Source organism: Arvicola amphibius, chromosome 3, assembly GCF_903992535.2.
Source record: "Arvicola amphibius chromosome 3, mArvAmp1.2, whole genome shotgun sequence".
NCBI lineage: Eukaryota > Metazoa > Chordata > Mammalia > Rodentia > Cricetidae > Arvicola > Arvicola amphibius.
In genome coordinates this window covers 176,146,697-176,158,187 of record NC_052049.1, presented here as the reverse complement: position 1 = coordinate 176,158,187, position 11,491 = coordinate 176,146,697, and the positions used below count along the sequence as shown (strand labels likewise).

Sequence of the window (11,491 nt, the reverse complement as noted above, 5' to 3'; positions counted from 1 at the left end):
ACCAATAAAAGTAACCTCCTCCATCACTCACAGAGATTCCCCTGCCTCTGCCTCCCAAGTGCTGGGATTAAAGGCATGTCCTGCCACCACCTGGCCACTTCTTGGTTTTTAAAATTGTTTATGGACTGGGCATTGTAGCACACATCTTTAATCCCAGAATTTGGGAGACAGAGCCAAGTAGATCTCTGTGAGTTCAAGGCCAGACTGGCCTCCAAAATGAGGTTCAGGCCAGCCAGAGCTACACAGTAAGACCCTGTCTTTCAGAATAAAATGAAGGTATGTGTGGTGGTGCTCACCTTTAAGCTCAGCACTTGGGAGGCAGAGACAGGAGGGTATAAGCTCTGAGGAGAAAAGTATTCTGGTAGTAGGAAGCCAAGTCACACAAGAGATTTATTGGGGAAAGAACCAAGAAAATGGCTGCCTCTCCTTGGGAAAGAAGCAGCAAAGATCTGAGGAGGAGGCAAGCTTTATATAGAGGTTGTGGAGGGAGCAGGACTTCCCAGGGCGACTGGGATTTTGTGGCCTGATCTTGGGGCAATCCCAGCAATTAGCTGGAAGTCTGAGGAAATGGCCTGGCCACTGGAGCATCAAAGGACTTACAGATGATCTCTGTGAGTTCAAGGCCAGCCTGGTCTACATAGTGAGTCTAGGATGGCCAAGACTGCACAGTGAGGCCATGTCTCAATAAAAAATAAACTTACTAAATATTATTTTTTAGTGTGTGCACATGCACACACATAGCCATGGCAGGAGTGTGGAAGTCAGGGAACAACTTTGTGGAATTGGTTCTCTTTTTCTACCATGTGGGTCCCAGGATAAAAGTCAGATACAGGCTTGCACAGCAAGGCCCTTTTCCCACTGAGCCATTCTTGGTCTTTTGTTCAGATCAGTATAAAACTTGAAAAATTAAGAGGTGCTAATCCGTGCCCCCCCCCCGTCCCTCCCAGCTTTAACATCAGCATCACTGTGTTTTGCCTCTAGCAGCTCACAGCCCAAAGGTACACAAATCCCTGTTTGGGGGATAGGCCATTCTAGGAAGCAGCTTGAAAGTGGACCAAACCAGGCCTCCTCGCCTTTCTTCTGGAGACTCCCTTGCTAGTGGGAATGGCCTTCAGTCTTCCTACCAGCCCTTGGCTAAGGAGCTATTGTTCTCCTAAAAGGGATCAGAAAGCAGATGAAGCAACCTGCCTCCATCTTAAGCTAAAAGCCATCTTCTAGTAAAGACAAACTAGATTGGTTGTTGTTTATGATTAAACCCCTGCTTCTCAAGGATTAGGACATGCCCCACATGTAACCTTATGTGCAGATGATTCTATACTGCCTGTTTCAGGAAAGAGCAACCATGTCTTGGTTTGGCGTAGCTTATGTCAATGAATTTATTAAGACGTGTAGCATCCTACCAGGCAGTGGTAGTACATGCTTTTAATCCCAGCACTTGGATTTAGATAAGACTAACTTGGTTTACAGAGTGAGTTCTAGTGCAGGCTGGGCCACACAGAGAAACCCTGTCTCAAACCAATAAAGAAAAAAGAAAAGAAGAACAAGAATGGTTTCCTGGGAGTGGGGGCTCTGGTTTGAGGTCCACGGCACTGTTGACAAGATAACACAGGCTACCTCAGACACAGCTACCTCAGGACTGATAGATAACCAGTCTTTTAGGGTGGAAAGTCAGTTTCCTAGGGACAAAAAACTGAATACCTTGGCCTGGCCCCAGCCTCATACTGGACCTTTGCAAGTCTTCCCCGGGCAAGGAATAAAACCAGTGTTTACCTTATCCTTTTGTCTCTGCCTCTGAGAGAGTCTTGGCTTGGCTAGGACTTTCTAGGATGCAACCACTGTGATGTTAGCACAAACTCACCTAAATTTCTTGAATATCTGAAGATTCCCTAACTTGAATATTGGTGACCAGCAGAGAAATGGGTCCTGGCTTTTCAGCATGGACATAGAGTGGAGTGTTTGCCTCCTCTATTCTTCTCCTAATTAGTGTGTCTTGGGTGGCTCACATTCATTTGAATGGCAATCTGTAAGGTCTGAGGGGCTTCAGAAAGTAATATTTTTGTGGTTAGAGGTATTAAGGAAGGCTCCTAGGAGAACATACGTCTTCAGCTAGACTTTAGAGGGTAGAGGCTTAAACAGAGAGAAGGAGGAAAATGGCCACCGGCTTTGATTGTGGGGCAGAGGAACTGGCCTGGCCTGCCTGGTGTAGAGAGTTTAGAGCTGGGGGTGTGAGTGCAGCAGGAAGGAAGAGAAATAGACGTTTGCTGTGATGCAGAAAGGAAATAATAACAAAAGCCAGGAAGCTTTCACAGTAACCTAGGCCCACATTACAAAAGACTCGACCTCAGCTTGCCATGGTCTCCCACATCTGTCATGCCAGCACTTGGGAGGCTCTTGAATTCTTCTAGTCCAGCCTGGGCTGCACAGGCAACCCTGTCTCAAAACAAGGCTGGACCTAAGAGCAGAGCTGGAGAAGTGGAAAGAAAGCTACAGACACAGACATGACTAGGAGGAAAGATGGGTCGCCTGAGGACCTGTTTCGGTACAGGCAGTGGAAAACTGAGACTAAGCCGGAGTGTGATCTCTGTTGCTGCCAGAGCATCTGATCTTTGTCTCATAGGTTTTTGAAGCTGCATTGGCCTGGGTCAGATACGACCGGGAGCAGAGGGGACCATGCCTGCCAGAGCTGCTATCCAATATCCGCCTGCCTCTCTGCCGGCCCCAGTTCCTATCAGACCGAGTGCAGCAAGATGACCTGGTTCGTTGCTGTCACAAGTGCAGGTAAGTGTGGGTGGCCTTGTCCAGGACACTGCCCAGGGTCCTAGGCATAACGAGGAGTTGGCCACCTGTCGTAGCTCAAGGAAGGAAGGATTTGAAGCAGTCAGTCTTAATTCATCATGCATGAATTGCACAGGACTCACATGGTGGTGAGAGAGACGCCACACGGGAGCAGAAGGGACCTTTTCTTCCCTGAGTCATCTATGTGTTCTTCATCTTCTGAGTCCATGAGTGTGCTGTCTGCACTGCCTGGTTGGACCTTTCTCACAGCAGCAGCTGACTTGATAGTACAAATAGGACTTCCTGGAACTCCTCACTTTCTTCAATAAGTAGTAGCCAATGCAGTAACCTCTGATGAGTGGGTGATTGAAAAGGAGGGTCTTGTGTGCCAGTGTGTGCAGTTTCCACCCAGAGCCACCAGCACAGCTCAGAAGATGGGTTGTTACTCAGTTAAGACGGAGAAAAGGCCTGTCTTTCCAGGTGCTTGTTAGATTTACAGTGCAGTGCTCGGTTTGGTTTTTTTCCTCTGCTGACAGGATGTTTCACATATTGAGTTCTGCATGATTTCGCCCATAGTTGGGATCAGCAGGTTCGGGGGAAGTCCGTGGCATGGCGCAGGCTTTGTGTGACAGGAAGTGGGGGTGTGTGGCTGGAGGGAGCTAGGATGGCCCAGTGATGAGCATTGTGAAGGGTGATATCGAGGCATATGAACCATCTTGTCAGTAGTACGTAGCTATCAAAGAAGGCTCTTAGAAAAAGCCATGTGGCCTGTGGTCTGGAGGGGCTGGAGAGACAGACTGGAGGTGGGGAAGTCCGTCTGGAGCACCTGGCAACAGTTGCCACAGTGTAGGTGATGGGTGATTGATTGGAGGATGTAAGCCATGGGATGGTCCTGGGGTTAGGAAGGGAGAGCTCAGTGCTGATAGGAAGTAGGCTGTGGAGCTTCCCCCAGCACCTCCATTTTAGCCCCCATACTGGTTTTCAAATCACACCTGATTGGTGCCTGTTAGAAGGAGTTGCTCTGGTTACGGTAGCTGTGGTCTCTGATTGGTGCCTGTTAGAAGGAGTTGCTCTGGTTACGGTAGCTGTGGTCTCTGATTGGTGCCTGTTAGAAGGAGTTGCTCTGGTTACGGTAGCTGGGGTGGTCTCTGATTGGTGCCTGTTAGAAGGCAGTTGCTCTGGTTACGGTAGCTGGGGTGTTCTCTGATTGGTGCCTGTTAGAAGGCAGTTGTTCTGGTTACAGTAGCTGGGTTGGCCTCTGCTCTTTTGGAGTCTTCACTTTTGCGCATATCTCAATAGCCTTGCATGGCTTCCCCTCTTATCACCTGAATTCTTGGACACTAAACCTCACATAAGGGTTGGGGATATAGCTTAGAGGTAGAGCATTCTGACTTATGTGTGGTCCAAGATTCAATCCCCAGCATAAGAGAGAGAGACAGACAGATACTGTAGGTTTTATTTTCAGGAAGACTTTTCCCAGATATTCCTACATTTAGGTATGGAGGAGCCAGTGTAAATGTGACCAAGGTGGGGGGGATCTCCTCTCTTAGCTTCTTACTCCTTATTTCTTATTTCAGGGACCTGGTAGATGAAGCAAAGGACTATCACCTCATGCCAGAGCGCCGGCCCCACCTGCCAGCTTTCAGGACTCGGCCCCGATGCTGCACATCCATCGCTGGGCTCATCTATGCCGTGGGGGGCCTCAACTCAGCAGGTATCTTGCAACTCCCCTTTGCAGAGTCCTTCCTAAGAGTCTGGATGAGCAAGCAGTCAGGCTAGCCGGGTTTTTCTAATTCTTCTTCTTTATGCTGTTCTGTCTCCTTCTTCTTCTAATATAGTTGCCCTAGAGTAGAGCTTATTATGTATTCATAATATTGAGTTGATGTCAGTGCTAAAGGTGCCTTAAAGAATTAGGGTTGAGCCGGGTGGTGGTGGCACACGCCTTTAATCCCAGCACTCGGGAGGCAGAGGCAGGTGGATCTCTGTGAGTTCGAGACCAGCCTGGTCTACAAGAGCTAGCTCCAGGACAGGCTCTAAAGCTGTAGAGAAACCCTGTCTCGAAAAATCAAAAAAAAAAAAAAAAAAAAAAAAAAAAAAAAAAAAAAAAAAAAAAAAAAAAAAAAAATTAGGGTTGATAGTCCCGGAGTGCTGACAGATGCCTATAATTCCAGCACTTAGGTCTTGGAAATAAGAGGATTGTGATTTTGAGGCCACTCTGAGTTGCACAGTAAGACTGTCTCAAGAAAGAAAGAAAAAAGCTTGGCAATGCTTATAGTCTTAGTACTTGAGAATAAGAGGCAGCAGAATTACTGCAAGTAAGGCCAGTCTACGTAGTGACTTCCAAGCCACCCAGGGCCACATAGCTAGACCCTGTCTCAGCAGCAACAGAAAGGGGGTAGAGCTGGGCACTGTGGCACACACACCTGTAATCCCAGCACTGGGAAGGCTCCCAAGGTCCAGGGCAACCTAGGCTACACGGTGGGATTCTGTCTCAGAGTCATGGGAATAACAACAGCTGAAATCTACAGATGAGGAAGTTGAGACCCAGAGAACTTGGGCAGTGTACACGCTCTGCTGTGGTCAGAGCCAGGACTGGGGTTCATCCTGGTGCTTAAACCAGCTCTTAGCCCTAGTACTTATTATCTGCAGCATGTACTCAGCTCTAGAGAGAGCACAGTAAAGAATCTGCCAGTTCTATAGTCAGACGTTCACATTTGCCCTGTGACTCTCTGGATCAGACTGAGATAATCCAAGACCCCAGATCTGCTAATACCCAGGTCCGTAACGCGTTCTGATTCTTCACACTGCCTCCTGTGGCGCCCCTGCGTGTTTACATCCGCCTGCTATCAGTTGCTTGATTACACGCTGTAATCCCAGTGCTTCAGAGGCTGAGGCGGGAGGGTCTTGAGTTTGAGGTCAGCTCAGGTTATAGGTATTGAGACTCAGCTTCCAGAACAAAACAATACAAGCTGCCATTTTCAGTAGTTCTTGTATTAGATGCAGTCACATTTCTGGGAAAACCTCTTGAGGGTCGGGGTGGGGGAGTTCACAGCTTTGCCTTCAGTTAAGGTTTCTGAAAGGCAGCCGGCAGCCTTCTGCTTGTTAACAGCTTGGCCTAGAAAAGGGAAGTCTTTAGTAATAAATATGAGAGGGGAGTGTGTGCTTAGGCTCCCAGGCCACCAGGAAGGAGGATCCTGTGAGTTGCTAATCATCATCTGAGAAGAACAGGAGGGTGCAAATCACCATTCCTGGTCTCCATGACTACCTTACTGAGTTGTAAGAATGTTCTAGAGCCGCGGTGGGTGCCACATCCACTATGTCACTTAATCCTCATGGCGGCTCTGTTAGCTTTAAAGTTCACATTCAAAACATGACGAGGACACAGAGCAGCTTGTCTGGTCGTTAGAGCAAGTGGCAGTTAGCATTAGGACCCATGCATGCCCTTCGCTCTAGCATGCTTCCTGCATCAGGCAAATATCCCATGCATTTGCATTTGTTGCCAATTTCAAGCAAAAGGCTTACCTGATTATAATGAAAACTACTGAAGAGCAAATGTTTCCCATTTGATTCTAAAATCTTTATCATAGCCAGAGTCTGTAGTGGGCCCAGTTGCTCTGAGTAATTCATGGGAAGATTTAATAGAACCCAGTCAGATACCCATATAATCAATACCCAGTAGCTGTGATCTAAACAAGTGGTCTCATTTGTTTTAATTTGAGTAGCAAATTTTTATGCAGGTGACTCCCTGAATGTGGTGGAAGTGTTCGACCCCATCGCCAATCGCTGGGAAAAGTGCCATCCCATGACCACAGCCCGCAGCCGTGTGGGTGTGGCTGTGGTGAACGGGCTTCTCTATGCTATCGGGGGATATGACGGTCAGCTGCGGCTGAGCACTGTGGAGGCCTACAATCCTGAGACGGACACATGGACCAGAGTGGGGAGCATGAATAGCAAGCGAAGGTATTCTGGAAGCCACGTGCAGGCTGAACACGCACACTGAGCATCTGGGGAGCCCTATGTAGGGGCACATAATAAAGTAAATGCAAGTTTTGGCCTGGGGAAATCCTGCTGCCAGGCCAGCCACTGCCAGCACCTCCTGGGAGCAAGCCCCCACCTGCTTAAACTTAAAATACCTGCCTTGTCCTTTGAGGAACTTGGGGAGCCAAGACACGGACATGTGGAAGTTGTATTGTTATATAAGTGCCAGCTAAGGACTGAAAATGTGTGTTCTGGAAGATTCCAGGAGGGCGAGAAACTGGACTGGACCATCTGGAAGATCTCAGGGAAGAGGTGGGATTACAGTTGAAACCTGAAGGATAAGGAGATTTAACCTCATTAGCAGTAGAAGCCCCAAAGCGTTTTCTCTGTGCTCTCTTTCTGTACTTACGCTCGCGCTGCCCGGGAAGTGTACGAACTAGGCAGTGTCACACACGTTCTCCAGATGTGAGCACATGTGTATCTGCAAGGTAGAGTGAACTTGCACATCATCGAACATGGTCTAGCTCTTTGAATCCTCCACCCCTTGCCCGCTCACATTTCCAGAATGAGAAGTGTGATTGGAGGACATCATGGTAGTGCCTGTGTTTAATCTTCTCAGGGCAGAGATGACAGACAGCGTCATTCCTTACGTCAGGCGTGTGCCGCACTTGTAGGGGCCCGTGCTACAAGGGCGTCCTTAGAAAGCTTCCTCCACACTGTGCCCTGTCAGTTGCAAATGTTACTCTTCCAGCTCTCCTCATAGGGACTGAGAGGGAAAGAAGCTCAAGGCCCTTGCACGTTTCACCAGAACAGATTGGCCTGCATTTTGAGTGTCTATGACATGGCCCAATTTTAGGAAGGAGAATTGTGTGTAGTTTTAAAAGGATAGTTTGAAACCTACTAGCCAGGTTGCTCTTCAGTGGTCTTTCTGTATAATTCTGTGACCTAACTTTTGCCTCACAAACCCATTCTCTTTTCCATACTTCTGTGTCGCTACTTGGAAGATCACGTGACTGGAAAAGGGGGGGAAAGAGGCCCAGTGACGATGGTATGTGTGGCGAGGAAGTAGTTAGTGTGGAGGGCTTTGCTGGATAGAGGGAAGCACATTCCTCATTCAGCAGTGTTAGCATGAGGCCGGGAGCCAGAGGAATGTGCTCTGCAGCAAGCAGACCAGAGTCACGGAGTCTCTGCACATTCCTTCTAGAAGAAACAATGTGTGCACGAGATGTACTTCCTTCAAGGATGCTCTCTGAGTTCTCTCTTCCTTCCCTCCTCACCTTACTGTGTCCCCTCCCCCTCACCTCTTGAACATTTTGCAGCTTGTTGTGATCAAGGGACTCATTTCCTATATCCCCAACCACAAGCGGCTCTTTTACCTTGGCTGAGGCCAGTTGGCTTTCCTTGTGTGTATGCTCTGAGAGACTTTCTTACTTTGATGTCAGAGGGTTTGAGAAGGAAAATCCTTTGGGTATTCCTCTTCTTCGCTGTGGTTAATGCCCTGGTATTAGCAGCATGGGCCCAGTTCCATTTGTCCCTTTGAAATTGCAGGTTACCCTAAAATGGTCTTAGTCAGGCCTCTTCTAACATCCCATGTAGCTCTCCATCCTGCCAGTGAATGGCAGCTTCCTTTCCATCCTCTTTCCATCTTGTTGTCTTGTGGGCCAGGAGCCTTCTTCCGGGTTCTTGTACCGTATTGCCCCAGCCCACTCTGGTCGGCACTTCCCCTTCTCTCAATGTTTGTCTTTACTTCTCACTTGATTGTTGCTTATAGTTTGGGACCTCTTGATTCATCCCCATATCATTCCTCAACTCCTGACTTAACTACCTTGTGTTTGGGACTAAGGCTGTAGCTCAGTGGTCAGATGCTTGTCCTAGCAAGAGCGAGGCCCTAGGTTCAATCCCCAGTACTACCAAGGAAAAGGAAATGTAATTACTTTATGTGTGTTTTGTGTCCATTCTAGAAAGGGATTGATGCCTAGTAAATTTGTCATCTTCTGACCTTGCCTAAAACAAGGCCCTCTCCTCTTCGGGCAGGTTCAGGGGGTCTGTTAGTGTAGTTTGATTTGCTGTGTGTACTTGGAAAGTGGCAGTTGTCTGGTATATTTTTCTTTCCTGTTCAACCCCAGCTTCATTTTTCGTCTTCTATAGTGTCAGATGTGAAACCGTTGAGTCTGGCAGCTTGGCATTTTTGCTTAATTTTGCATAAGGCTTTATTTACGTAGAATGGAAGGTTAAATTATGATCTAGAGCCTTGGATAATCAGGATTTTAGGAAAACTTATGTGTAGAACAGGGAACTCTGGACTTGGATTGTTTAGCTCTCGGGCATGTCTTCTCCAGGCAGTCCAGCCAGCCGGTCATCACAGTGGTGCTCCCTCGAAGGCTATGGTAAGGGTAGTGCATGCAGTAAGTACACACCAAACAGAAGCTAGCGGCTCACTCACCAAGACGAAGGAGGGTCTGTGTGGGCCGTGTGTGGTAGGAACACGTGTAAACACTAAGGAGTGTCTTGCGGGGCCGTGTGTGGTATGAACACGTGTAAACACTAAGGAGGGACTTGCGGGGCCGTGTGTGGTATGAACACGTGTAAACACTAAGGAGGGACTCTGGGCCGTGTGTGGTAGGAACACGTGTAAACACTAAGGAGATCAGAGGGAACAGACAAGCACATGGGGCTCAGACCTGTTGTGTAGAAGACACTGCATATCACTACTGAAGTCACAATGAAGACCTTTTCCTGTGTTCCAAAGGCTCCCTGTGCATTAAGAGTTGACGGAGAGGGTCCTAGCACCTCGTGGTGACACATAAGTGCCTGTGATCAGGATCTTTTCCTGTTCACTTACTCTTTTTTTTTTTGTTCGATTTTTTTAAAAACAGATTCTTGTTTTTGTAGCCCAGGCTGGCCTCCAACTTGAGCTCTCCCTGCCTCAGCCTCCTCAGACTGGGACCGCACGTGTGCACCACCATGCCCATTCCCTATCTCTGCTCATATCTCAAGCAGCAGGCCTTGCACATGGCTGATGAAAATCTGGTGAATGAATGCATGTGACATATGTCCTAATAAAGAAGCCACTCCTGGGGCATGGGGCTGGTTAGGAGATAGTAATTCTGAAGCATGTGGGCCCTTCCTTGAGTATGATTAGGCCAAATTAGATTAGGCTGAGGCCCTGAGTTTGTTCAGTGAGTAAAAGTTCTTACTGTGTAGTCCTGATGGTTTGAGTTCAGTCCTAAGAACCCACAATGAAAGGAGAGAGCCAGTTCTCAAATGTTTTCTTCTGACCTCTACACGCATGCCATGGTATGCATGTGTGCTGGCACACAAACACACATGCACGTGCACACAGACACTAATAATGGCAATACAGTTTTTAATTTTTTATTGTTTATTTTTATGTGCATGGGTGTTTTGCCTGGAACTAGAGTTCTAAATGGTTGTAAGCCATCTTGTGGATGCTGAGAATTGAACCCAGTCCTCTGAAAGAGCAGCCAGTGCTCTTAACTCTGAGCCACCTCTCCAGCCCTAGAAAGGTTTTTGAGTAAGTCAGGCTGGTTGCGATGGTACACCTGTAATCTCAGCAGTTAGGAAGTAGAGGCAAAAGGAATTCAGAGCCATACTCTGCCACATAAACAACAAAAAAAAGTAAATTAAACCATCCTCCAGTGAGATGAGAGTTTCAGGCAGATCAGGGACTGAAGGTCTGAAGGGGAGGTAACCTGCCACTGAGCCGAAGACCGGCTGGGAGCCAGCACAGGCAGGGGAACCACTGAAAGACTTCCTGGTGTTCTGCCCTAGCTGGTTGTGTCCCTGGGGTTGGGTCTATTTTAGAAAGAGGCAGCTGGCTGGTTAACTTCTCGGTGGGTATGACAGACTTCTGGGATGACCCTTCTGTCTGTTTCAGTGCCATGGGGACAGTCGTGCTGGATGGACAGATTTACGTCTGTGGAGGCTACGATGGCAATTCTTCCCTCAACTCTGTGGAGACCTACTCCCCTGAGACGGACAAGTAAGGGCGACTTCACAGCATGAAAATTAGAACTGCGGTGTAATCTTTAAGCTGAGTGTGTGTGTGTGTGTGTGTGTGTGTGTGTGTGTGTGTGTGTGTGTTGGGTTTTCTGAGATGGAGCTTCATAATGTAGCCTAAGCTGGCCTTAAACTCTCAGCAATCCTCCTGAGTACTAGGATTACAGACATAAACCATTATACTCAGCACTCAGCTAAACCGTTTCCCACAACCTGGCTTTATGCTTTATGCTTGCTAGATTTCACCTTTTGTTTAGTTTTGCTTTGTTTTGTGGGATAAGAGGTCTTAGACTCAAAGACTCTAATATCTCACCTCAGTCATAGAGTCATGCTGTGGCACTTAGCTTAAAGCTTCTTTTTTTTTTTTTTTTTTGGTTTTTCGAGACAGGGTTTCTCTGTAGCTTTTTTAGAGCCTGTCCTGGAACTAGCTCTTGTAGACCAGGCTGGCCTCGAACTCACAGAGATCCGCCTGCCTCTGCCTCCCGAGTGCTGGGATTAAAGGCATGCGCCACCACCGCCCGGCAGCTTAAAGCTTCTTCTGAGTAGGAAGTGACTTAACAATACTGGCATATAATAGATTTAAACTCTTTGGTTAAAGGCCAGTCATGGTAGCACATGCCTTTAATCCTTTCACTTGGAAGCAGAGGCAAGGACATCTCTGTGAGTTCAAAATCAACCTGATCTACATAGTGTATTCTAAGCCAGCCAGAGCTACAAA

The 11,491-nt window shown here is 47.7% G+C and overlaps 1 protein-coding gene across 2 annotated transcripts in view; it reads left to right on the top strand.

Annotated features, from left to right (window-relative positions):
- Nucleotides 1-11,491, top strand: part of Klhl18 (kelch like family member 18) — a 60,189-nt gene that overhangs the window by 41,998 nt on the left and 6,700 nt on the right. The window contains exons 5-8 of one of the 2 annotated variants that reach the window (XM_038321911.1): nt 2,618-2,778; nt 4,353-4,489; nt 6,513-6,735; nt 10,652-10,756. In XM_038321911.1, coding sequence (XP_038177839.1) covers nt 2,618-2,778; nt 4,353-4,489; nt 6,513-6,735; nt 10,652-10,756 — 626 coding nt within the window. Of the gene's footprint in view, nt 1-2,617; nt 2,779-4,352; nt 4,490-6,497; nt 6,736-10,651; nt 10,757-11,491 lie in introns of both variants that reach the window. The other variant, XM_038321910.1, reaches the window with a different exon arrangement.